This window comes from Ictidomys tridecemlineatus, chromosome 6, assembly GCF_052094955.1.
Source record: "Ictidomys tridecemlineatus isolate mIctTri1 chromosome 6, mIctTri1.hap1, whole genome shotgun sequence".
NCBI classification, from domain to species: domain Eukaryota; kingdom Metazoa; phylum Chordata; class Mammalia; order Rodentia; family Sciuridae; genus Ictidomys; species Ictidomys tridecemlineatus.
In genome coordinates, this window is record NC_135482.1 from 2,843,570 (window position 1) to 2,870,556 (window position 26,987).

The window sequence follows — 26,987 nt, forward strand, 5'->3', positions numbered from 1 at the left end:
TTCCGCCCTTTTCAATGCTTTATTCACTCAAATCACTCAATACAATTTCACTCTATAGATTCTTATTCAAGAAAACGGCAATCCTTACTGCTAGGCATTGCAATAGACATAATCAATTCACAGCAAACAATTTGAGATTAATTCTAAGCACTGCAAAACACACTTAATCATGACAGGCTAATGACAGACATTCCCTCTGCGTGATAAGTTCAGAAGTCTCAAGTCTTAGGCTTTACGTCCAGCAGATGCACACTCACTCAAACCTCGGTGATCAGGTCTGGAACCAAGGCAGGCTTCTCCTGGTGTGGAGTGGACGACCAGTTGAGAAGGTCATAGGGAGAAGTTTGGCTCTCACCAAGGTCCAGATGAGGCCGTAGAGTTTGAGAGCGGTGAGGATATGCAGAGGATCATGAAAATGATGACAAATGACGGGACGTCAGTCCAGGTCCTCATTAGGCCCTCCAGTACATCCTTGTTTTGGCTGGCTGAATCCCTATTCATTAGCTCTATTATTTATAATAAATTTGGGGGCTTTTGACCCCCCTTTCAATCCTCATCAGCTACCACCGGATATCTCCTTGACACCATTTATCCTGGGGTCAGAAACATCTGGCCTGGTGGTCTTCACCCTGATCTTCTCACCTAATAAATGAGAATAGCCTGCCAGAGGCTTCTCTCTGTTTATCAGGGTGAGGGGAAGTGACTTGTTTATGTCTGAGGGCCACACTGGAGGGCTGTTAGCTGTGCCTGCCGAGTCGGCAGGTTTCAAACTGGAGTTGCTTAGGCTCAGGCCTAAGGCCATCCTCCCAGTATGTCTCTCTTTTTTTCCCTGATATTGGAGGATCTAGGAGGAGGGCAGTTGGGGCAGCAGCTGGGGGCGGAGGCCAAAGACAGCGAGGTGAAGACCCTCCCAGGGAGGTCAGGTGGCTTCACTGGCTATGACCCTGGAGGGCACACGCCCCCACCCATCACACCCTCCCCTGAAAAATGGGACAGGAGGACTTGTCTAGAATACAAGGACGTGAAAGAATTTCCTTCAAGGGCAGCCAGGTGTGGGCAGGCCTCCTCCAGGGCTGCCTCAGCTGGCCAGCTCCACCTTCCAACCCCGCGTTCCAACCCATGAACACCGGGGAACTGTGTTCAGTGTGCCCACGGGCAAGTCTGATCTACAAGGCGACTAGAGACAGCAGCACCATGAAAATTTCACCCTCACCCTTCCCAAGAAAATGCCGAATCACACTTTGATTTGTGTTCTCTTTCTAAAGAACCGCTGGCTCAGGGGACTTTTGCTAAGCCCGAATCTTGCCCTCTAATGACCAGCTGTTTCCTAATCCTAACCCCAGGGGAGCCCAACTAAAGCTAGGAGGCCACCACTGAGCTTCTGCCGGCCATGGGCCAGGCCTGGCTCACTCCAGGAGGTGGACGTTGGCGGCCTTGCGGAGGAGCCTCTCGGTCAGAGGTGAGTTGGGCTTCAGGGCATCGCGCTCCATCAGCAGGCTCCTGCGAGACAGACACGAGGTTCTGTTGTGGGACACCTTCCAAAAGAAGGTGGAGGCCTGTTGTCCCTCGGGCCCAAGGCAGGGACCAAGCAGCCCTGGACAGCCCAGAGGCCTGGCCTCAGCTGGGGAAAGGGTGGGGGGAGGAAGCACTGTGCGCTGCTGGCAGGAGCAGACTGGGACACCCGATTCCGCCTCGGAGATAAAAACTAGAAACCCAAGACACCAAAGGCAAGGGTTCTGGGTGGGGACATCACTGTGACCTTGTTAGCCTCTGGGAAAAGCCAAGGCTCAAGAGTTCACAGCTCATCATCATCCATCAGCCCAATGCTGGGGACAGAGGGACAGCAGATGTGGCATGGGCAGGAAGCACACGGCACTGTCCAAGACATCGAGCTACAGAACAGAGATGGGGGCTGGGAGCAAGTGTGAAGAAAGCAAGTATAGGTGTGGTTTGAGGTAGAGACCCTGCTATGAGCTGGGCATGGTGTCCACGTCTGTACTCCCAGCTACTAGTGAGGCCGAGGCAGGAGGACTGGCAAGTTAAAGGGCAGCCTCAGCAACTTAGTGAGGACCTATCTCAAAAAATGAAAAGGGGTGAGGATGCAGCTCCGTGGCAGAGTGCTTGCCTAGCATGCATGCAGCCCTGGGGTTCCATCCCCAGGATTCAAAAAAAAAAGATCCCGCTGTGGACGGAAATCAGCGTCCTTCCCGCAGCCCAGGTCCACATGTTGAAGCCCTCGCCCCAGCATGATGGCATTAGGAGCTGGGGCCTTCGAGGTGATCAGGGCATAAAAGTGGCCCTCGTGATGGGGTTGGGGCACCTGTAAGAAGGATGAGAAATTCACTCTGGCATTCAGAGGAAGTAAGATGCAGCAAGAAGGCGGCCAGCTGCAAGCCAGGAAGAGCAGCCTCACCAGAGCCCAGACCCTGATGGACCTCGATCTCAGACATTCCAGCCTCCAGGACTGAAAGGCAATAAAAGTATATTGTGTAAGCTGCAGTGTTGTGTTGTGTTGTGTTTTATGGGAGCCCCAGAGAATAAGGCAGACCTCAACAACTGACAACAAGGGTTCTGTGGTGGATGAGTGATGTGAAGGGACTGAGGCTTGGTCCTTCGGGTGGAGACACGATGGCGAGGGACTAAGGGTGTATTAGTCTGTTATCTGTTGCTGTAACAAAATACCAGAAGCTGGTACTTAGTTGAGAGGTTTTATTTAGCTTAAGAGATTTGGAGACTGAAAGTCCAAGACTGGGAAGCTCCATCTGTTTGGTCTCTGGTGATGATGCCCTTGGATGGGTCACAACACAGAGAAGCAGAAAGAAAAACAGCTGCATGCCAAAGGGGCCAAGTGCATGGGGTGGCCTTGCGTTACAACAGCAGGCTACGAAAGAACTAATGGAGTCCTTCCAGAAGTACATTCTCTCTTCTGAGTGACCTAGCCAGCTGCCACTAGGTCCCAGTGACCTAGCTATCTCCCCAAAGCTCCACCAGCTTGTCAGCATCCCCACACTGGGGACCAAGCTCCTAGCACACACTGGGCCACACTCTGACCTACGCTTTGGTCTCCTGCCTTCGATGGGATGGCCTGTGCCTGGTGGGCACCTGGAGGGAACACCATCCCCCGGGGGGCCAGGTCATGCAGTGGCTCCCCTGGCTCCCTCACCCTGCCCCAGGAGACCCAGGCTGCTCTGCACTGCCTGGGCACCTGCACCAGTTCAGCCCTCGGCCCTCCTCGACCCACACAGGAGGAAGGAGGACGTACATGGGGAGGCGGTGTCGGCCGGTTCTCTGGGCACACTGAGCAGGCTGACCCAGAAGGTGATTCCAGGTAGCCTGGTGCCTTCCCATCCTCAGAAATAGGACCCTCCAGGCACAGGGAGACCCACATGAGGTGAGCACCAGGGAAGGGTGGGGAGCTCACCGCGCCACGTTCTTATGCGCTCTGGAGGTGCAGTTCAAGGCTGCGTGAATCAGTAACTGGTTGAAGACATCTCTCTGCAAAAAATCAGCAAGTCAGGGGCCTGTAACATGGATGAGAGATGGGCCCCAGCCCCACTGTGCAGCACAGCCTGCAGCCCTCGATGCCACACTTACAGGCAGTGTGAGGGACAAGGACACTCCCACCTCAAGGGCACTGATACCACAGGAGAGATGGTGGGCTGCAGGTGCCCGGGCTCCCTGGCCCAGGCCCTCCCGCTCTGGCCAGTAGTTTCACTGGGGGCAGCCAGCTCACCTGGGCATTGCTGCCCCCTATCTGTACGATGCGGTAGCGGATGGGTAGGAGCAGTTCCAAGACGCGGTCAGGGTTCCCTTCCTCAGCTGCCACCAGGGCCTGGCACAGAGGCAGTCCCACATCTCGGGCCAGCAGGTGCTGGCAGTTTTCTCCTGGAGATCTGCCATCAACACAGACTCTCAGCAGCTGTCCTGCACAGCGTGACATCCTGCCTCCACGAGTGTTCTCAGGGAGGACCCTTTCGCGGCCACAGGGCAGGTGCTCTGACAGGGTGAGGCCCCAGAAGCAGCCCAACCACGGGAAAGGAGAGCGCTCTGAACTCTGGCCTGGGCTGGACACGGCCTGTTGTCAGCTACCTGGCCCTGGACGGGTGCCCTGACTTCTGGTCTCAGTTTCCTTACCCATAAAGTGGGTATAACAGTGGCGACCTTACAGAGAGGTTCAGACTGCCCAAAGGCACTGAAAGTCGGGGCGACCACAGGAGGGTATGTCCGTGGCACCTGTGCCTCCCAGGCAACGTGTCAGCCCTGGGCCGTCACTAGCCCTAATTTGCAGATGAGGAAGCTAAGGCTCAGAGCAGAGATGCACCTGGCCCAGGATCTCAGGTGTCTCTGGTCACAGGGCCCCCATGTCCCCGACAAGAGATGTTCATGACACTGAGGCTTGAACACCCACCCTGAGGATGAAAAGAGCAGTGAGCAGGGGTACCAGGTGCACCTCTAGACATCATGTGCCGGCAGGGCACACTCCTGAGAATGGCCCTCCGCAGGCGTCCCCAGAGCCGACTCCCTGCATGGCCTGCACCCCAGCCTCCCTAGCGGGCAGCAGCAACCTTGAGTAGGCCTTCACACGGCCCCTGCTCCCCCACCCTCGCAGCAGCAGGGGCCAGCCCCACCCTGGATGCTGCTCCATGGCCCCTCTGCATACTCGCTGGCATCCTGCAGGGTGGTCAGCAGCTCCTGTGTGGTCTGGGGGTCCCGGGCGCCCAGGGAGGCCATCAGGAAGTGTGCATCATTGAACAGCAGGATGTGGTCCCGGCTGTGCCTCTGGGTCACAGGCAGAATGTCCTGCCACCTCTGGCCCACAGATACCCCTAGAGACACAGGACTTGGCATGAGACTGGGAACAGGACGTGCCCTGCACTCTGGCCTCCCATGTCCAGGCACCCCTCAGGAAGCCCACACGGTCCTGCTCCAGGGAAGCAGCTGGGTAAGCGGACCTGAGGAGGCCTGTGGACCCTGCTTTGGGTTGACTTTGTCTAACTGTAAGGACATTAAATGTGTAGGTGAAGCCAATTTTAAGAATTGTCAAATGTTATTAAACACAGCCTTTGACCCCTCTGACAAACCCCCAAAACACTTGAAATGCTTCAGTTGTTAACACAAGTACAGTGTCTGATACATAGTGGGCGCTCAATTAAAAATCTGTGGATCAACAACACCCTTCCACCTGTACGTCTGTCCTCCTCAACTCCAGACGGCCCTGCCTCTGCCCCCACCTGCAGCGCCACCTCCCCTCTGCCGCCCCCTGGTCCTCGAGCCCTGGGTTCTCCTTCTCCCGGGCGCTGGCCTCTCCGCCAACATGGCTCCTGATCTCTTTTTCACCCTATCAGACTGGACAATGGTTCTGGAGTCTCCACTTGGTGCTTTAAGGACAGCAAGGGCCTTTCTCGTCCCCTGCCTGCCCCCTCGCAGGGCCACCTCCTCTCAGGCTGGAGTCTGGCCTCTCCCAGCCCTCCCCTAACCTCTCTCCGCATGGAGGCAGCCCAGATGGAAGCTCCTCAGAGAGTTCCAAGTGCCTTTCAAGGTCTCTTCCTCCAAAGGGAACCTGCAGGATGCCAGGGTCTCAGGGTCCAGGGGGCCCTCCCCTTGCTGCCCAGTTCTAGGCCAAGTTTGGCCAGTTTCAGCTTTTTTACTTCCTTGACTACAGGCATGACCACAGAGCTAAGCCTGGAAAGTGTGGCAGCAGCCTCCTGGGGGACCCCGGCCTCCTCAGGGATCCCCTGGCCTCCTTGGGGCTCCCCTGGCCCCCTTGGGGCTCCCCTGGCATCTGTGAAGATGCTCTGGCCTCCTCGGGGACCCTGGCCCCCTTGCTGTTCTCGGGTCTCCAGCCGAGCTGCGCGGTCTTTCTGGAAGGCAGAGCCAAGCCCTGCCCAGCACTGCTCTGGCAGGCTCCCTCCCACTCCAGATAAAAGCCAAACTGCTTGCTCTGACCCTCCTCTTGCCCCATGGGACCATGACCTCTCAAGCCTGCCCTCCCACATTGTCCCTCACAGGCCACTGGCTGCTCCCTCTGTGTGTAACACCCTTCCCCGTCTCTTGCCACCATCAACTTCCATGGTTCACATTTTACCTCTGCTAGGAATCCTTCCTGGAACCTTCCAGAAACAGTTCACACTGCCCTCCCTCGGGTCCCTGGGGTGCTTGCCTGGGGCCTCCATCCCCACGTGGCCAGTGCCCCAGGGCCTAGTGCAGGCAGTGCAGATTTGGTCCTGCTGAGTCTGGAGGAGTGGGGGGCCACCTGCTCTGTGGCAGTTGGCGGGAAGCCATCTACAGCCCTGAGCCGTGGCCAGCCCTCTCCAGGTCACCTGCAGAGCGTGGGATAACAGGGCTGAGAGACCACTTTGTGATCCCAGGGTTGAGAAATGCTTGCCTTCCATGCTACAGGAGAGGACTGAGGTAGGTAGCCAGGTGTCATCAGGCCCACAGGCCTGAGGGACAGGCCGTGGGAACAGCAGCTGCCACCCTGGGTGCAAGCCTGAGGCTCCCATGCTCGGGCGAGGTGGGGCCTGGAAGAAGAGCAGAAGTGGTGGCTGTGGCCAGTGACCTCAGGCAGGCGGGAAGACAGCCATGCAGCTGGCCCCTGGGGGGCAGGTGGCAGGTGGCCACTTGCCTCAAGGCCTGTGGCTAAGGAGCTCTTGCTCAGCCTCAAGATCATCCTCATTGTGTTGGGAGAGAGGGGCAAGGGGCCCAGGGAGGGCAGGATACGCTACCTTCCATCTGCAGGCGATAGAGCATTGAACAGCTGTCCACCACGTCCAGCATTGCACCGCTGGACCGCAGGCTGGGGAGGATCTAGAAGACAAGGGCCACTTAAGGCTGGACTCAGATAGCCAGCTGAGGGTGGGGGAGGGCAAGTGGGGGCACTGGGATGACCAGAGTCAATGGACCTGGGCTGTGAGTGCAGCCCACACAAAGCAAGGCCTCAGCTAACAGGACCCACCACCCCAATCATCCAGACCGTCAAGGCCCACACGGATGCATGTACAAAAGTGGGCACAGGGCAGACCTGAAGGAGCCCGCCACACTGAGGACCCAGGGGCATATGCCAGGCCCTGGCACCTGTCACCCCCCAGCTCTGAGCATCAGGAGACTCGGCTTGCGGTTTGCATTTCTAGATTCAGCTTTGCCAGCAGGTGACCTGGTCTGTACCTCCCGGCACACAGTGCACACCACCTTCATGACTCTCAGAAGTCCTGACAACGAGGAACGATCACTTCAAGGATCCGTTCAGAGGGTTTTTCTCTAGTGTTCAGACCCCCAAATCATGGGAACTTCTGTGGCCACAGGTCTTAGTACTGAGCCCTCACTGGATCATTTTTCAAAAGAACACCAGGGGCTGGGGAGGACGGTGGGCATAGAGCTTTAGCATAGGAAGACGGTAAGTTCTGGAGATGGAGGTGGCGACAGATGCTCAGTGTGGCCCACGTGCTCAAGCCACTGAACCATGCACTTAATTTTACATTTTGCATTAAAAAATTTCCAGGGGCAGATCAATTATCTTACCAAAGAAGAGCAACCTAGGAATTAGCGATTACAGAGATGATCACCTTGGACATGAGCATCTGTACACTTGGACAGCGTCAATGGGACGCCCATTGCACACTGAGCTACAACACGGCTCTTGGCCACACTCAACCCTCTAAGATCACACACAAGGATGGGTCCCTGCTCCTACTGCTCTTTGGCTGGGACAGTGCTGGTGACACAGAGGTCTATCAGAGATGAGAAGGCAAGTGCTATGTGGACAGAACCCGGAGCACTTACATGCTGGTCGTAAATGGTCAGTGCAGCCTCGTATTCACCCTGAGGACGTAAAGTCACCATGATTAGCAGCTGGAGGGGCAAACTGTAAAGCCGAGAAAGGCACTGATCACAGCCAGCCAAAGGCCCCCACGGGACCTCCACCTTATGAAGGGGGATGGGAGGGCTCAGACCTGCTGCCCCCACCTGGTTCTTGGCTCCAAGAATTGAGATAATGACAGGACCTGAAACTGCTGTGGAGGGAGCAGTTTCTGTGGAAGCATCCTTTTTCCTACCAGGAAAGTTCACTCAGGCTGAGCAGCCCTACACCGAAAACCCCAAACCTGAAATCCAGAACCTTTGAGCACTGACATGACACCCAAGTGGAAAATCCACACCAGACCTCATGTGACGGGTGCAGTGAGAACACAGGCCCAAGCTGCGCGTGGCACACACCCATGATCCCAGCCACTCCGGGGCTGAGGCAGGAGGATGGCAAGTGTGAGGCCCATCTGGGTAAGACCTCATCTCAAATTTTTAAAATAGAAATAAAAAGGACTAGGGGTGCAGCTCAGTGGTGGAGCACTTGCCCAGTGTGTAGGAAGTCCTGGGTTCCATCCCAGGACGGAAACCAAACACAAAGGCACATGCCAAGCACGGCACCGAGTCACCCCCAGACCACGTGTACGTACATGTGAGTCATCAGTGACTTTCACGTTCAGACGTGGGTACCAGCCCCAGGATATCTCATTATGTATGCGCAAATATTCCTGAACCTGAGAAAATCCTAAATCGGCAACACTTCTGTGTCAAGCACTCTGCACAAGAGATGCTCAGCTGGGGGCGCACGACTCCTATTCGGAGCTTCTTCTAGTCTTTTCTTGCTGTTTTCCCTCCTGTATATTCAAGTGGTTCTCTGCTTGCTTCTGGCCTTGGTGATGGCATTCCAAGTCACCTCACCTTACCTTGCTCACACCTCTCTCCCTGGACCTCCAGGGAGCCTCCTGTCTCTATGATGACAGCATAAAAGAAGCAGCCCATAAGCTCAAGGAACCTCTAGGGCCAGGGACACCCAAGCCCCCACTCCTTCTGGGAGTTCCCATCTGTGACCAGCAAACTACCCACAATCCACATGACTCCCACTCATCAAGAGTGAAAGACGGCAGGGCACGGTGGCGCACACCTGAATCCCAGTGGCTCGGGAGACTGAGGTAGGAGGATGGTGAGTTCAAAGCCAGCCTCATCAATAGTGAGGTGCTAAGCAACCCAGTAAGACCTAGTCTCTCAATAAAATACAAAATAGGGCTGGGGATGTGGCTCAGTGGTCAAGTGCCCTTGAGTTCAATCCCTGGTACCAAAAAAAAAAAAAAAAAAGTGAAAAATGCTTTTTAGCAGCTCCAGCTTGAAAACCCGCAGCTGTCTGGCTCCAAGGCCAGCTCAGGTGCCAACACAGCACGGGGCTCAGTGGCAGAGGCGGACAACAAACCCTAGACGGCACTTCTTCCTCCAAGTCTTCAGAGGGAGGCCGCCCACAGGGTGGCCATCTTACCTTTTCAATCAAGTATAAAGCCCAGTGCCAATAATTATGACAAGCAAGCATATCCGAGTCCTGTGGAGAGAAGAAGAGAGTCAAAGAAGCAGCTGGCAGCCCCAGGAGACACCAGTACCATCCTGTGCTGCACAGAACCGTCACCTCCGAGGGCAGCGCGGCAGCCCTGCCAGGCACCGGCTCCCAGGCCGCCCTGTGCTGGCATCTGCACACGACCTTGTGGCCTTCAGGGCTGAGGGGCAGCAACCTTCACTCCTGCTGCTACAGAGGGGAAGCTGGGGCTGGGGCAGGTGGAGGCACTGTCAGCCCCCAGCCAGGAGCAGCAGTCCCCCGGTCCCTGCAGGCAGCCCCTCAGCAGCTCCAGGCCCAGCCCCTCAGGTGAGGAGCGGGGAAGGGGTGTGAGATCCCACCGTGCTCCCCCAAGGGCTCATGGCATTGGATCAAACCGCGAGGATCCCCAGCTCAATCGAGAGGGGTAAGTGTGGGTGTGCCCCAGCAGGGCTGGGGAAGCCCACGCAGGGCGGGCTGACACTCCAGAGGTGCTGCTGTTGGCTAGAGCGCGGCTCTCAATGGAGGCAGGCTCTGCTCAGAGCTGGGCCCCCGGGGGCATCCCAGGCTCGAGGGACTGGGCTCATGACCCCTGCCAGGGTCAGTGTGCAATCCCTGGAAACCTAAAACAAGATGGCTGCGAGGAGGGACCCAACCTCTCCTCCCTGCCCTCCACAGAGCTGGACCCCAAGGTCTTCCTCACCCCGAGGGAACATGGGTATTTGATTAAAGCCCAGTGAATGGTCTGAGGTCTCCATCCACTGCCCCCAGTCCTTCCCAGCCCTGTCTGTCCAGAGGCACCGCACAGTGATGCTTGCCCTTCCTTCTCTGAGACCCCTGCAGTGGCTCCTCCTCTCCCCAGACCCCACCTCACCCCTCCAGGAAGAGGCCCTCCTACACAGCCTATGTCCACCTAAGTGGCCTCCAACTGCCCAGCTCCCCTCTCGGGCTCTCATAGGCCTTGGCCTTTGCTCCAGCAGCTGCTGGGCTAGAATACCCTCCACTTGCACCTCCTCCATCTGCCAAGCACCTGTCACCCCTCAGTACCCAGCTCAGAAGCTGCCCGTCTAGGAAGCCTTCCTTGACCACTGCCCCCCAACCCAGCTGGGTCTGACACCTCCTCTGGGCTCCACATCCCCAAGAGTATCGGTCACGGGGTAGCACCTGCACTCATCTCAGCTACTCATTCCAGGTCACCAGGCCCTGTGAGGGCAGAGAAGTCTGCACTGGACCCTCAAGGACTCCCCAGGGAAGGACAAAGGCCTGGGGCAGAGACTGGAGTCTCACTGAGATCTGGGTCTGCAGATGCAGAAAGCAGGTGCCGAAGAAGGAAAGGGAGCCCCAGGCCCTGCCACGCACACCCAGAGCTATCCAGTCAGGCCAGAGGCTGCCTAGAGCCCCCAGGACAGATAGGACACCAAAGGATAATCACCCATTCTGAGATGACCATTGGCTGTGTCGGAACCCAAACTGATAGGGGACTCATCTGGGGCCAAGGCTTCACATAGTACAGAGGAGGAAACTGGGCTCAGAGGGACCAAGGTCATGACCCAGGGTAGAGCTGGGCCTCTATGGCCTCTGTCAGGCATGGTAAAACCAGAGTGCTGGGGGAGGACTGTGAGCAGGACGGGAAGGAGGCCCGGCCTGCTGCCCCCGGTGCTGCCTAGGCCAGCCTCCTGCCCCTCAGCTGGGAGGACTGGGATAATCTGGTGTTCCTCACCCCAGAACTCACAGTACCTGCCTGGGGAGCCAGAGCTGGCAGGGTCCTAGATCCCCAGGGCTGGTTCCACTGCCCCTAGGGCCTTACCGTGCCCAGAGTTTGGGGATCCATAGAAAGATCTGCACATGGGCCTCACAGATCAGGGATCTCAAATATTGCTACCTCTTAGCATGCTGTGCCCAGGAACACTCCGGAGATGCCGGGACCTTCTTGTAAGCCACACCCCACTGGGAATGTCATGGGCCAGGAGGCTGCTTGGAGGGACATTGGGTCCTTTTTCTCACATCACTGAGCACCGGCCACCTGGTACCAGGCTCGGGGGAACACTTGCTGCCCCAGTAGACGGTGCCCTGGGGAGCCCACCATGGTACACAGAAGGACAGGACAGCAAGGACACCTGGTCAGGTGGCCAGGCCAGGTGCCAGAGCACGCCTGGGGCAAGAGGCACATGGAGAGGAGGAAGGGCCACCTTGGCTTGCAGGGAGGGAGGAAAAGATCCCAAGGAGGCAGCCAGTCAACAGTGGGGCTGAGTGAAGTCAGGAGCCGGGAGTGGGCACAGTGAGGCCGGAGTGGTTGGGCCACTGGAAAGGGCCTGGCAGGGGCCACGACTCTAGAGGCCCCAATACCTGCCCCCCATATGCCAGTCCTGCAGACACCACGGCCCTCGCCCCCACAGGCTCCTGGCATCCTTCCCAGCTGCATCAAATACTTCCCGAGGCTACTCAGCAATTTCAGGAGGAACCCCTGGCCAATGCCAGCCAACTCAGGGTCCCACCCACACCAGGTTTTAATCTCCCTAGTGACCGTTTGATCCAGTTCTTTTGCAACCAAATGCCTCAGGCCAAGAGCAATACTAGAGTAACCTGCAACGTTGGCAGCTGTGGCTCCCAGGGAACCCTGCTGCCTGGCCCAGGTACCTGGAGCTGATCACACTCTGGAGAACTAAGCCACCTGGGACTCCCAGGCAGAAAGCCTCGGGGCAGATGAGGTGACCACAGAAGCACACCTTCCAATGGGCTTCCGAGTGCTGCATGAAGTCCATCCCGGCCTGCACCTCAGCTCTCATCTCATGGATGTGGGCAATGGTGTGCACCGACCACGCATCCGTGGGCTCCACAGATAATGCCTAGGGAGGGTGGGTGGAAGAGCATGGGTCAGTCAGGTGGCCTGGGCCGGGGCAGCTCCTTTCTAAGGGGCACAGGGTCTGACCATAGCCACAACCAACAACCAGCTCCATGGCCTCTGAGCCTGGGGCACACCCAGCTGGTGGTGCCAACCCCGGCATGTGCTGAGGGGGAATCCCCGCCCGTTCCACACAGGAGGACACTGAAGCTCATGGGGGCTGAGCAACTTGCCCAGGTTTCCGAAATCTAGAGCTCGGCCGCTGACCTCACAGCCTCCTTTGTACTGATGAGCCGTCTGGTGGCTCTGGGCCTGGTTCCCCCTGGTGGAGGGGTCAATGATGCCACCTTCCTGTCACCAGCTGCAGTGGCTTGTGGCTGCCCCCTCCCACTGACATTCATGTGATGACCACACGGGTGGCTTCTGAGTCCCCTGGTGAGGCCCATGCCAAGCCGCGAGTCCTGCAGCCCCACTGCCTCCACCTTCCCACACCTTCCACAGTGGTGCGGAAGGGTCGAGCACCTCTGTCCCAGCCGGGCACCCACGCAGGGTTTTAGCAACAGGTGGTCCCCGGCAAGCCCTCCTTCCTGTTCCAGCCTTGGCTCTCACAGGCTCTGCCCACTACACATGGGCCTGCGGGAGGAAGAGAGTGGGTCCCAGGTCCAGGGAGGCCCAGGCGCCAGACACCTGGGGACATTGCTGTGCTCACGCAGGGCAGAGGAAAGGGGCTGTGGCTCAGGGCAGAGCCCTGCCCCCGCTGGCTCTCGCTGGCCCTGGCGGGGGCCACAGCCTCTTCCCTTGCATGGAGCCCTCTGAAGGACCCTGGGAGAGTGCAGGCTTCCTTCTCAGGCTCCCCTGGCCAGCCAGCCACTGCCCCTCTGGCCCCTCACTAGCCTGGGGCGGGCCTAGGGGCCTGCTGCTGCCCTAGGAGGCCTGTGCAGGGCAGTGGAGCTGCTGCCACCATCCTCGCTGTCCTAGGAGCCTGGTGGACACATGTAGCTGGCCTTCATGCTCAGTGATTGTCTATGGGGGGCAGGGCAAGGGTCAGAGTGTGCGGCCTGGGAATAACGAGAGCCAGGGGCGCGAGGGAGCAGGGCCTACCTCACTGCCTCTTGCCCCTGTGAGGCCACCCAAGCCTCCACCTTTTGCCATCCCCTGGGTGAATCTGCCATGTTAGTTCCCACAGCCTCCCTGCCCCTGACCTTTCTCAACTCTCCTGCTGTCCCTCAGGTGCCCACTGAACGTCATCCAACCAGAGAGCCATCTATGATGGCTCCTAAGAGATCTTCCTGTGGCTGGCCCCTGGACAATGGTGCCTGGTCACCAGGGAGCCAGGATGGCCAAGAAGCTACCCAGTCCTCCCAGGTCTGACTCAGAGCTAAGGCAAAGAACCTCCACCCTGAGCCTCAAACCTGGGCTCCAATTCTGTAACCAGGCAGTCTTCAGACACGCCTGGTGGTGGTCTCGTGGGGAAGGGTACTTCAGGGCCACACCTGGGGGAAGCCTCCTAGCTAGGATGCTGGGAAGCGGGGGTCTAGACCAGGCAGCTTGAAGCCTTCCAGTTTGGTGGCCCTTGTGAGAATCTGACCACCTCCAGCACTGAGCAGTGTGGCCCAGGGCAGGCTCTGGCTCTGGCCTCTCCGAGCCTCTGCCTGCCTTGTCTGGGCAACAAGGAGTTTAGGATCACAGGTACAGAGTGTGGACAAGAGCTGGCGTACATGACGTGCCAGTCCACTGCTGGATCAGGAGCAGCTGTCACCCTTTGTGCAGGACAGTCCCTCCCTGAGCCTCAGTTTCCACTCTGCAGGGACAGAAGTGTCAGAGAGGGACTCCCCCTGAGTCTGAGTTGCCATACATGTAGGCCTGCTGCCTGGCCTGAGATCTGGGCTGGTGGGGCATCCACCAAGCTCTGTGCCAGGCAGCAGGCACCAGGTGGCATGGAGTTGGGGCCTGGGAAGGCAGACATCACCTAGCAGGCTCCGCACTGGCCCTTCCCACAGGTATGTACACTGAGCAATAGGCCTGGCCAACAGGAGGACTTGTAGGCAAGAAGACCTCACCACTTGAGGAGGACGAAGAGCCTGTGGCAGCCTTTATTTATCACTACTGACTCCCAGAGCCTTGGTGCCATTAGCCATGCTTAGCAAGGTCAGTTCAAGCAAGAAGAACAAGTTTGCTTCTGCCTCGTCACCTGTGAGATCCGGTCTCAGCCAGGCACTTATGGCTCTGGAGACGAACAGGGCTGATGGGAGCCCAGAGCCACCATACTGTGCAATCCCACGTGAGTGAGGGGCCCCAGCCTCCCTGTCCTAATCTGTAGACGTGGATGTGGCTCTGGACACCTCAAAAGGCACAGATGAGTGACAGACAGGAGGAAGCCTTGCCTTGGCAGATGACTGCACCAAGGTGAGCCTCTTCCAAATCTCTGAGGATGCTCAGAGTGGGTCACAGATGAGGGGTGGCCCTCAAAAGCTCTGCCCTACCTGATGGCCCCTCTCTGAAGGGTCATGCCTGCTGGTAAAAGCTCACTTACCTCTTTGGCAAGTTTTTCTGCCCGATCATAGAAGTTGGTTTCCATTAATCCAAACGAATAGATGCCTTTCACATAGCTGGGAACAGAGAAAATGTCACAATATAAAAAGATGGACCTGTAGTAGGTACAACTGTATCCCTCAAGGCGTGGTAACATCGTCACTCTCAGGACCTGTGAATGCGACTGCACTTGGAAACAGGGTTTTGCAGATATAATCAAGTCAAGCTGAGGTGGGCGTAAGCCAAAGGCTGTGGTCCCTACAGGCGGCCACGGGAAGTCAGAGAGAGGCACGGCAGAGGGCCCGTGAAGACAGAGGCAGAAATTAAAGGGACACCAGAGAGTCTGGCCACCACCAGAAGCTGGTGGCGGGCAGGAGGGACCGCCTAGACCCTTCGGAGAAAACAGGTCTGGCCCAAACCCTGCTTCAGACCTCTGGCCTCTGGACCGAAAGTGAGTGCATCTGTGCTGCTTTCAGCCATGCGGCTGGTGGAACTCGGCTACGGCAGCCCAGAGAGACTGGCCTGCTCCAGCCTGTGCCAAGCCCTGAGCTGCTCAACCATCTGAGGCTTCTGGTTGGTGAGGAGCAAAGGGGTCTTCATCATCCACATACTTTCCCCAAGCCCAGCGCCATCCACGTAGCAGTGGCCCTCCTCCCTCAGTGTCCACCTCCTCAGACATCAGCAGTCTCCAATGAGGACCACTGGTCCTCCTGGCCCTGCTGAAACCCACCCAGGGCCACGGCTCCAGGCACCTTCCCAGGAAGTCTCTGTGGCCCGTGGGCTGTCGGTGGCTCCTCCTTTGCTCCTGCAGCCCTGTGCACAGGCCCACTGCCTGACTGGACAGCCTGGCCACTCCCAGGCCCAGAGCGCCGGGACCTGTTTGTCTAATGCACTGTCAGCCCTGGCCCTGCCCAGGCTGGACTCAAGACGCTGCTGAACAGACACACACCCGCAGTTCTCATCCACGCCATGGCACCAGAGCCCCAGGGTGGCCGTACACGAGAGGCGTTCTCCCTTGTGTGTTTTGGGGGTTAAGTGAGAACAAGAGAGAGGGATGCTGGTTCTGCTTGAGGCCCAGGTGTTGTCTTCACTGCTCTTTACCACCGTGGACAGAGACGATTCTAACCTTCGTTATTCACCAAAGCAAAGTTCTAAAGCAGTGGCTCCGGGTGTAGCTTTAAAGACAAAACAAAAAAATTACCAAGTGCTCACTGCACTTCAGGTATTATCAGGCCACAGTACCCAGTTGTTAGATGAAAACCAGTGTAGCTGATGCTGTGGATATTTTTCTTTTTAGATGTGATTTTTAACACTTAAATCAGTAAAATTTGAATCAAACAGATTACCTTCCATAATGGGGGTAGGCCTCATCCAACCAGTTGAAGGTATTAGGAGTAAAGACTAAGGTCCCCAAAAGAAGGAGCTCCGCCTCCAGACTGCCTTCAGATACTCGACTATAATGCTAGCCCCTGCAGGAACTTCTAGCCTGCTGCCTTGCCCTACAGATTTCAAACTTGCCAGACCTGACAATCACATGAGCCAATTTAAAACAATTCTTTCTCGCTTTCTCCTTCTTTTTGGAGAACAAAATCTAAGGGATGCTTGTTATTGAAGCAAAAATGATCAAGAGAGAGATACGGACTGAGACAAGCTCAAGTTCCTACTGTTTTTGGCTTTTGTGGGGGTTTTTCAGACAGCCATGACCAATACAGCTCTTTATTCTATTAACTTGTTTGATGCTCACAACAATCCCAGGACTAAATTGCAATGAAGCCTATCATGGGAGGTGGTCAACAGGCTGTTGTCAGACACACCTGGCCTTCCTCTCTTCCCAAGCATGGGACAACTGTACTTTCTGCTCTGCCCTAAGGGGATCAGGTCATGTGTTCAGTTCTGGTACATGATGTGGCAGAGGCACATGAACCCTTAAGAAGAGTTCTTTTTTTCTCTGGTAGCAACTGTGTCCAGAGGGCAGCTATGTCACTAGCTGGGACCCTAGCAGGAGACATGGACACTGTCACAGAACCCTTGGCCTTCTTTAGATGGACATGGAGTATACGTGAGAAATTTGCTATAATAAAGTTTGGAGAATAAGATCTAGGGAATGCTTGTTTTGTTTTAATTTTTTTTCAGATGTAGTTGGACACAATATCGTTATTTTTATTTATTTGTTTTTATGTGGTGCTGAGGATCGAACCCAGTGGCTCACACATGGGAGGCAAGCACTCTATCACTGAGCTACAACTCCAGCCCTAGGGAATACTTGTTATAGCAGCAAACAATCCCATCCTGACCAGTACATAATAGTACTACCATTTTCTCAGGATGCAAGATCACATGAAGAAGAGGAAACCTTTTAACTTTGAAGAACTAGAATAGCAACAGCGGTCTCATTAGTTTTAGGGCAGGTCCATAAGGGTGGTTATATTTTTAGGGATGAAGAAAGCAATTAAGATATAAAAATGATGTGATTTCCACCATACCTGCTAAGTGGGATGTCAGGTGTCCAAAAGGGGTAAACTCGAGCAACAGAATCTCGCATCTGTTCCTGATAGCCCAGGTAAAAATAGGCATCATGGGAAAATTTCAGGGCCAACATGTCTGTTGGGTGGTCTCGGAGAATCTGTTCCCATAGATCACAGGCTTTGGGGAAGTTCCTAGAAGCCAAGAGAGATTTCTCAGCTCCGCTGAACACAAAGCCCATGTACTTGGAAAACATAAGATACCTGGTGTCGGAGTCTGCCCTGAATTGTTTTTTGCTTGTTTGTTTGTTGTACTTGGGATTGAACCTAGAGGTGCTTTACTACAACTAAGTCATATCCCCAGCCCTTTTTATTTTTTATTTTGAAACAAGGTCTTACTAAGTTACTTAGAGCTTCACTAAGTTGCTGAGGCTGGCTTTGAACTTGCGATCCTCCTGCCTCAGCCTCCTGGGTCACTGGGATAACAGAGTATGACACTGTGATTGGCTCACTGAATTGGTTTTTAAAAATCATAGTAGGGGCTGGGAGTGTAACTCAGTGGTGGAGGACTTGTCTCGCCTATGGGAGTCCCGGGGTCCCCTTGTAAATTGATCATCTCAGTAGCTTTGTCAGGGACTGAGAGCAAATGGACAGTCCGGGTGGTAAGCAGTAAGTGGGTGAATATGTCCTCTTCTCTCTTCTGGATATGTCTGTAATGCCTTCCCATTCATTTTTTAGTTAAAATAATAAGCCAGTTAGGCAGGCATCGAGTCGCCCTGAACACTGGTTGGGGTCCCACACGACTACCTCCTTGCCTGGCATACAGCAGCCAGCGGCCCCCCAGGTGGGGATTCCTCTGAGGCTGCCCCTTCCCAAGGGCACTGGGACGGCCTGCACACCACCCTGCATGGCCTCGCAGCGCCAGGCCCTGGCCCAGGGGACCCCTCACCCCTTGGCAAATGCCTCCACGGCAGACACGTGCAGCTGCTCCCGCGGCGTCAGCAGCTGGGTGAGCGCAGTCTCCACCATCCTCTTCACGGCCAGGTCCAGCTCTCTGTCTAGCCTCACGGAGCTTCCCGTGCCGATGAGCACGAGGCCGTTAGAGATAACCTGGCCCATGACTGCGGAGGATTGGAAAACAGCTCTGGATTGAGACGACCCAGCTGGGCCCTGACCAGCCCTGGCCCCATGCGGGAAATGGCCAGCTCACGTCCCAGAAGTGTGAGCCAGACGACGCATGCTCGATGGCGTGTGCCAAAGACCAGAACTCAGTCCTGGCCCTCAGTGCACGGTCGAGCAGGGCAGCCCTGGAAGCAGCCACACATAGTTTCTTAACAGGGTACTCTGGCAAGTGCCCATGTCCCCAGCACCTGCCCTTTCACCTGAGGAGCGGGGGAGGGGTCTGTCTGTGGGTTCATGGGCTGGTACTGTCACTACCACCAGCACTCTGTCCCCTGGAGATGCTCAGTGGACACCATTCAGGTTGGTCCCACGAGGTCCCAGAGCAGAGGTGCACACCCCTGCCCCACAGCTCTCACTTGCTGACAGTGGGGGTCACGGTGCCTTGGGGCAGCAGCTTGCCAAACCCTTCCTTGGCTTCCCAGCTCCCACCTTGAGAGGCAGGCTGTCCACTGGCCTGGGACCTAGAAACTACCACAGTGCTAGGCCCGTCCATGCGGCCCCTGTTTCTGACCTGGGCTTGAGGTCTTCTCAAAGAACCTGAGCCCACCCTGACCACTGGCTGCCCCTGCAAGTTGGGGCCAGCTTCCCCTTTCCTCCCCAGTTCTGCCGCAGTTTGGCTGGGCACAAGTGTAGGTTCAAACAGGAACTACTTTATTGCCCGAACTCTCACGGGCACTCCATGCGCTCTCCCCAGGAACTCTCTCCTCCCTCAACCAGGCTCCCAGAGAACTCAAAGGGAACTCCTCAAAAGTAGCAGGCACCACCCTATTGCTGGACAGCAGGGGTCCATATACAACTGAACACACAGCCTGCCCCAATCCAGCATCATCTAGTCACAGGAATTATACAGCTTAACTTAATTGTCCCAATGGCTCGCTGGCTTCACCTCTCAACCACTCCCTCTGGCAAAATGCCAGGCACCACTGGGCTGTGGCTCTCAACCCAGTTCCATCCCCACCTGCCTTTGCCAGGGCAGCACGAGGCCTCTGCCCTTAGCTGGACCAGGATACAGCAGGTGAGGAAGGGTCCCTGCTGCCAGTCCTCGCCTCTCCTCCCAGGCCCAGAGCCTCAACCCACACTGGGAGGCCCACCTAGGGTCTGGGATGCACTGTGCTGACCCCCTGCCCACCACCCAAATGGCTTGCCTGTGTGCCAGCCTGTTCTGCCGTATTCGGCCCTGTCCCCACCCTGGTGGCTCTGACAAAGTCTGTAGTCACCACCTCCTGAGTTCAGAGCTTTGGATTCAGACAACTTTGGGAATGTGTCTTATTCTCACTGAAACTCAGTTTCCTCATCACAGAAGGTGGATCAGTGTCTTCGTGAAGAATTGATGGTAATCAGAAAAAAAATCTGGAAAGAGCCTTCTACAGAAGCAGACGTGACTGCAGCCGTGGCCCGCCCGCCCGCCCTCCCTCCGGTGGCTGCCCCCAGCAGCCCTCCTCACCAGCCGAGCCCACACCGGCTCCTCACTGGGGAGATCACCACTCACCAAAGGTCGGATCTGCTGCTCTGAGCTTTGACAGACAGCCCTCAATGCCACCAAGATTCTTGTCGTTGGTCCATTTTACATACTAGAATTAAAAAGGTAAAACAAAGTTGTCCTCGGGGGACTCTTGAGTCTTATTAATGAAGGCAGAGTCTAAACCTGGATTTTTTTCCAGAGCTGCGGTCTCACGCAGGCTAAGCACATGCTCTACTGCGGAGCCACACCCCAGCGCCAGATTCCTTTTCTCTCCAGGACAGTGGGTATGTCTGGAACTCTAGCATAACGTCTGAACTCTTAGAAAGCATGAATTGTGGTTTCCCAGGACGAGATGAAGCGCAGGTGACTCAAGATGCTCTTTGGCCTGGTGATGCCATTTCCCAAACCCAAGGCTGGTCCTCCTGACAGGTGGCCTGCCACACATCAGCTTCTCTGCCTGCAACTCCTGCTTCTCATTCACTCCTCTTAAAAATAACTAAAATAGGGCGGGGATACAGCAGTGTTGGAGGCGGAGACATTTTGAGGTGACCAGGTCGTTAAGAGGAAGTGAAGTCCTTCTCTTGAGGCCACATTAGTTCTTTCTGAGCAGGTTATAAAGCAGGCCACTCCTTGGTCCCTATCCCATTCTACTTCCTGCCATGAGGCCCTCACCAGAAGCTGAGTAGATGCTGGTACCATGCTCTTGAACTTCTAGAATTGCCATCTAAATAAACCTCTTTTCTTTGGGAATTATCCAGTCTCAGGCATTCTGCTCCAACAACAGAAAATGGATTAAGACAGATACTTTTTTTTTTAAATCTTAAAAAAGTCATTAATAATGCATTGGATTTTAAAATCTGTCCTTTTGCTTTTTCACAAGGCACAGAGTAGCTGGCACAGAGCTTCATGCACCCTTGCTGACGCAGGAAGGCACAGAGACACCGGTAGACAGGGCGGAATGTGCACAGGCAAGAGGGTGAGCTGCTGCCTAATGAGGAATGTGCAGTGGAAGGGCTCAAGTACTCCCCAGGGGCCAAGGAGGCCCAGCAGGGACAAGAGGAACCCTGATAAGCACAAAGCAGACAGCTCCAAAGCACACCACAGAGTCACTTGGCAAGGACAGGTGGCAAGGGCACTTCAGCAGTGAACTTGTGCAGTTCAGATGCTTCTGAGAGCTCCCTGGTCCTCCCGTGGTGTGGACTGAGTCGGTCCAGTGGGCTTCCCTCAGCAAACCTGGGCCAAGGTGCATCCTGGCTTTGCCTTGAACTCCCCGGACCACCTTCTACTCTAGTCAGCTCAACCCTTGGGGCCTATGTTTCCCAACCTGTCCAACTGGCTGGACTTTACTCCTCGGTCCAAAACGACAGGCTCCCTCGCCGGTGGAGAAATCTGCAGTGTCAGGTCCTGGCCTAGCCACACGCAGGCAAATTCACAGATGAGCCCAGCGCAGGTCCCCATTCCCTACAGGTCAGAGCCCACATCAGAGCCTCAGCAGTCCACAGGTGGGGGCTCAGCTGAGTCCACTGTTGTCTGCTTGCCCCGGGGGACTTCAGGAGAGAGTGAGTACAGAGGGCTTCTCAGCCACACTGTGGCCAACAGAGACACTTCCCACAGAGACCAACAGAGACACTTCCCAAAGGGCCGGATTTCCCCTTAAAAAGCTTTCAATTAGGTGCAGAACGCTCTCCACAGAGCCACGCAGGAGGGGCCCGGGCTGCTCTGCAGGCATACCTGGGTCAGGGTGGCGTCAAACAGCTTGCAGGCTTCATTGCTTGGCGTGGAGAGTGGGAGCCCAGCATCCCTCCATGCCTACACACAGGAAGAAGGAACACCAGGGCCAGGTTCCATGAAGTGCCTTGAACTTGAGCCCCACCCCCCACACTGCACATCTGCCCATGCCCAGCACTCAGGCTTCTGTAAGATGTGGCCTTGCCCAGCTCTCAGCTCTCGTGGGCTTTGAGACTTCATGCGGTGCAGAGCACAGCGAGAGGTAAGCCTGTCTGGGACAGAGTCCCATCCAATCCCTGAAAGCTGTCTGTCCTCAGCAGGACCCTCCCTCTCAGACTCTGTAAAACGGGAACAGGAGGATCCAGGGGGGTGACCTGAAGTGTCTGGAGGAGGCACACACTCAGCACAGGAGGGGAGGTCCAACCTTACAGGTGAGGAGTCCAGCACATAAGAGCAACCTGGAGGAGGGTGGGCTTTCCACCTGGTTGGCAAAGTGTATAGCACCTGCTGTCACAGGGCACAGACCTGCTATAAAATGATGGCAGCTGTGGAGACCCTGCTCTTCAAACTCTAGTTCTTAGCTGGGTGTGGTAGTGCACGCCCATAATCCCTACAACTCAGGAGGCTGAGGCAGGAGGATCACAAGTTTGAGGCCAGCCTGAGCAACTTAGGAAGGCCCTAAGCAACTTAGTGGGAACCTGTCTCAAAATAAAAAAATAAAAAGGGATGGGGATGTGGCTCAGTTGTTAAATGCCCCTGGGTTCAAACCCCAGTACTAACAAACAAAAATCCACTAGAAAGATTCCAGACATGCTGTTCAGAGTAACAGGCATGAGTTTATTAGGAGGGATTAGAAAAGAGCAAAGGAGACACTCTAAAGGGAAAGTGTGGATTCTCTGAGAGGAGAGGGACAGTGCATCCCTCCTGTCCTCCAGTTTTATGGGGGGGCGGGGAGTCCCAGGGCAGTTTCCAAAGAGGCTTGCTCAGTTCTAGTCTTGATTTTTAACGACAGCAAAAGAACTGCGTGGACCACAGAAAGAGAGGGTGGTGTAAGTCTCTGCTGGAGATTTTTAGGAAGTGGAGTCCCCCTGTTTCAGCCTCAATTTCCTATCCCCTTCATCCATTTGACTAGCCCTCAGCAAGCTGTCCTTGTGAGGGTCTTAATGTTTCGGTTGCCAGGGTGAAGGGGGGTTGTGCCAGTCCTGGTGGTCAGGGAGGGTCCAGGCCACCTCGTAGGGTGTGACATGATCTTTCTGGAGGATGTCTTAACATACCAAGCCCCAACCTTCCCGGTGCTGTCGGGCAAGGCTCCCTATGGCTTTCAGCAGCCCTTCAAGGTCCTTTCCCGTCACACCCCTTTGTGACTATCTACCTAACAGTGTCAACCACCAAACACCACCTCCCACCTTCCACTCTATGGGAGGACTCAGACCCTCAAGTCCCCCAGAGAAAACATCTCAAGATGGTCAGACTTGTTCACTGTCACAGCCACCCTTGGTGTCAGGCCAGAGGCCAAAGACCCCTTGATTTCCCCGAATAGAGGAAATAACCCTGGCCAGCAGAGGGCCGTCCCCCTGGGCGATTTGAAGAAGCCCCCTTCCATTGGTGTCCCTGTTGTACCAGTCACGTCGGCTGAGCAAACTTTTTAGGAGGTTCCTGGGGTCTCCCCGACTCCGAGGGGCTTTCCTAGGTGGGGACGCCACAGGAGGATGGTGTAGCCTCTCCGTGCGCGGACACCGAGGCGCCCGGGCGCCCACGACCGACTCCTGCGCCAGGTTCACGGCCAGTCCTCCTCGGCAGCGCCCCCTCGCCCGACCCAGGTCGTCTGCAGGCCGGTCCCGCCCAGCTCGGCGATGGGCCACCCCGTGGGCCGAGGGGGGCCCAGCGTACCTGACAGTCGCGCAGCTGCGCCAACGCGGCCATAGTCGGTGGAACGCGAGTCTGGGTCTGGGATCCGGGCTGCGCGCGCCGCCGCCTCCCGGGACTGCTCCGGGCTGAGCGCGGCCGGGCGGGGCCGAGCTCTTCCGCCCGTTCATTGGTCGGTCAGCCCCGCCCCGGCCCGGCCCGGCCCGGCCCGGCCCGCCCTCGGGGGCCAGCCGGACTCCTGAGCGCTGAAGCGGGCCTCTCTGGGGCTGTGCTCCAGGGCTCGTCCCTGCTGCTGGGCACGAGGGGAACCTGCTTTGGCGTTAACCTCGGTGTCTGCGCTGGCCTTAGCCATCAGATAGGAGCCTGGGGCGGGAAGGCCAGAGCACCATCCCAAAGAAGCGCGCACCGGGGTCCTGAGCCGGCTGGCCTCCCAACCCGCTCCCCCCACCAGAGCCTCCTGTCTGCTGGGGACCCTCTTGGGGAAGCGACTGCAGCCAGAGTCCCTTGAGAGGAAGGAGAGCCTGGGACAACGGTCACTTCCAAGTTCTAAATAGTCCCCCTTAGGAGTGGGAGGGAAAGGGAGGAGGCAGGGGATTAGCAAGGATGGTGGAATGTGATGGACTTAATTATCCAAAGTACATGTAAGAAGACATAAATTGGGTGTCAACCTACTTTATATACAGAGATATGAAAAATGTGCTCTATATGTGTAATAAGAGTTGTAATGCATTCCACTGTTGTCTATTTTTAAAAAATAAAATCAATTAAATAAATAGTCCCCCTAAGAATGCCACGAGTGGGTACAGCCACATATTCACGAAGTCACTTTTGGTTAGCATCTCGGGGAGTGACTACTGCAGTCGCCTGCCTGCCCTGGCTCCACACCGAAGACAGGCAGGGCTCTGCTATCAATCTGCTCCCAAGCAGGCGGCTCTCTCCTGGGCTTTTTTTTTTTTTTTTTTTAAGTTTTTGGTGGACACAATATCTTTATTTTACATTTATGTGGTGATGAGGATGGAACCCAGTGCCTTGTGCATGCTAGGCGAGCACTCTACCTCTGAGCCACAACCCAGCCCCATCTCCTGTGCTTTAATCTAACCCCTCCCCACCTTCCTCCAGGCTGCAGGAGTTAGGTGAGTGATGCAAGATCTTGTCTGTATTTAAAATGTTGATTTTTGTTTATCATGGCTTTTTGCATTACTTTTGATTTTCAGAAAATTTGTATTAATTACTGTTAATGTAAGAACTGAAACGATGAGATTATTAGAAAACATAGGCAAGATCTTCATGACCTTGGATTTGGCAATGGATTCTTACCTATAACACCAAAAGAACCACCACCTAGAACAAAATAAATTGGACTTCATCAACAGGCAATCCTCAGAGACAGATGTAGATTGTTGGTGGCCAGGGCCTTGGGGAGGTGGTCTGCTAATGGTCATGGAGTTTTCTTTAGGGGTGATGAAAATGTTTTGGAACTAGATAGAGATGATGGTTGAAAACACTGCAAATATACTTAATATCACTGAATTCTACACTTTGGAATGGTTAATTTTATGGGGAAATTTCTTCAATGAAATATTATCTTAATTATGTTTTGGTTCTCCTTGCCCCTTAAATTTTGCACTTGAGTTGATGGGCTCCTCACCATTCCCTCCTCCCAGCTCACTGTAAATCATTTATCACTTTGGAGAAGAGTATGCTGCATTTGGCTGGTACAAATGAAGGTGCTCAGACCCCCAGATCTTCAATTTATTCCACTCTGAATGACCAGGGGCCCCCCAAAAGGCCAAAAGCAAAACTCTGGGTGGCCAGAGATGAGCTGGATCACCCTTGCAGGTACCATGTCCAGGGTGCCAAGGGCAGAGGCTGAAGAGGCAGCGGGGAGGGTATCTTTGGAGACCACTGAAGTTGCCAGGTAACATATACATTTTCCCTCTCCTTCCCCTCATCCCTGCCCAGTGGTAGGACCTTCCTGAGACCCCTCAAGCTTCCTCCCTGGAGAGCCCGGGGCCCAGAAGCTGGTGTCCACTGGTAACAGTGGCTTTGAGGGACAAGCAGAAGCAGGGGCTGTGGGACTGGAGTGGGGAGGAGGCTACAATCCCAGGAAATTCTGGCAGAGCAAAGGGTGCTGGTATTTCCTTGGGCCTTAGCATGGCTCTACAGGGAAAGCAGGTCTTGACCCAAGAGGTCATCTGGAGGGTGGTAGGCTTGTACAGGGTGACCCCAAAATCTGCACACCCAGGACCAAAGGATAATAGGAGAGGCCCTGCCTAATGGAGGGACCATTGGTAAGAGACCTTCACAAGAGCTCACTGCATCCTCCAAGGAAAAGTCAACTTCGATGCCATCAGCCACACAGGTACCACCAACTAGGCCCTTTTTCTTCTCCTTCTCTCTCTCTCTCTCTCTCTCTCTCTCTCTCTCTCTCTCTCTCTCTCTCTTCCCCTTTCAGTTCTACTTAGGGGTGAGAGATGACCTGGGGAGAAGACAAAGACCAGAGCTTGGACTGGGAGAAGTCAATGTAGAATGAAGTCAGGTCTATTACATGGGCCTGGATAGGTTAATTATAGAAAAGTAACTTTTCATTTAAGCTAATGGTGAACAGAACACTTTTATCCAAGGGGTGGGAAAGAACTGGCCTCCTACAGTGAGACTGAATGAGCTGGGGGTAGGGAGAGGAGATATAAATTCTTTTTCTTAAAATTGGAGTTCTGCTTAGCCAACATGCTAGTTACATTTGAGAGGGAACATGTTTGGGGTTGGATAGCTATATCACTGGTCATAGAAAAGAACATAGAAACCAATTTTGACTACCATCAGTAGAAAACTACAAGTCTGTGAAAATGAATAACTAAAGCTACCTGAATCAACATGAATGATTCTCACAAATACAGTTTGTAGAAGAACATGTACAGTAGGGTGGCATTACAGGATTACATTAGTAGCCTGCAATTGACAGATTGTTAAGTGATCTGTCCCTGTGTAATAAAACAATAAGGAAACGGGTGAGTGAGAAGTACTAGGCCTGGATTGATCATTACCTAGTGGGAGTGGGATTTTCTTGCAGATGAAATAATTCTTCAAGAGGTTTTTAGCTGCATTGGCATTGTTTCTTTGGCTGGGATATGGGCACTTGGGTGGTATTTAGTTTATCTTTTTGTACATAGTAGTTTATAAACAGTTAAAATGACCTTTGTGTTGGGTGTGTTGGCCACACCTGTAATCCCAATGCTTCTGGAGGCTGACGCAGGAGGGTCACAAATTCAAAGATAGCCTCAGAACTTAGGGAGGCCCTAGGTAACTTTGTGAGATCCTGACTCAAAATAAAAAGGGCTGAGATTATAGCCCAGTGGTACAGTGCATCCTGAGTTCCATCCCCATTACAAAAAAAAAAGTCCTTCACCTCTCCTACTCCCCCCAGGTACTGCCCCACACACCTTGGCTCCACAAGGTCTCTGCACTAACCCAAAGAGTTGTATGTGGTTGCCTCCACTTCCTTGTTCCTCCACTTCAGCCCACCTCACTCAAACTTTTGTCCCCCCACCACCAAGCACCACA

General features: G+C 55.0%; 1 protein-coding gene across 2 annotated transcripts; it reads right to left on the reverse strand.

Annotated features, from left to right (window-relative positions):
* Positions 1-5: 5 nt before the first annotated feature.
* On the reverse strand, positions 6-23,600 carry Ttc38 (tetratricopeptide repeat domain 38). Of its 2 annotated transcripts, XM_078052516.1 has the most exons (14): positions 23,451-23,600; positions 21,564-21,641; positions 19,860-19,941; positions 18,138-18,309; positions 17,210-17,383; positions 14,728-14,803; positions 12,079-12,198; positions 9,305-9,364; positions 7,780-7,818; positions 6,726-6,807; positions 4,661-4,826; positions 3,734-3,893; positions 3,422-3,495; positions 6-1,500 (listed from the first exon to the last, which is right to left on the reverse strand). In XM_078052516.1, the coding sequence occupies exons 1-14, from the start codon at positions 23,481-23,483 to the stop codon at positions 1,407-1,409; spliced, it is 1,410 nt and encodes a 469-aa protein (XP_077908642.1). In that variant the 5' UTR covers positions 23,484-23,600; the 3' UTR covers positions 6-1,406. The 2 variants fall into 2 exon arrangements, with proteins under 2 accessions (XP_077908642.1, XP_077908643.1); XM_078052517.1 differs by lacking the exons at positions 17,210-17,383; positions 18,138-18,309; positions 19,860-19,941; positions 21,564-21,641; positions 23,451-23,600 and adding an exon at positions 15,676-16,081.
* Positions 23,601-26,987: the final 3,387 nt, after the last annotated feature.

Coding starts and splice junctions, on each gene's coding strand:
- Ttc38 (XM_078052516.1), bottom strand. CDS start 23,483: ATGGCCGCGTTGGCGCAGCTGCGCGACTGTCAG. Junction 19,942..21,563: donor TTGACGCCACCCTGACCCAG/GTATGCCTGCAG, acceptor TTTTAATTCTAG/TATGTAAAATGGACCAACGA. Junction 14,804..17,209: donor CCTGACATCCCACTTAGCAG/GTATGGTGGAAA, acceptor CTCTGTTCCCAG/CTATGTGAAAGGCATCTATT.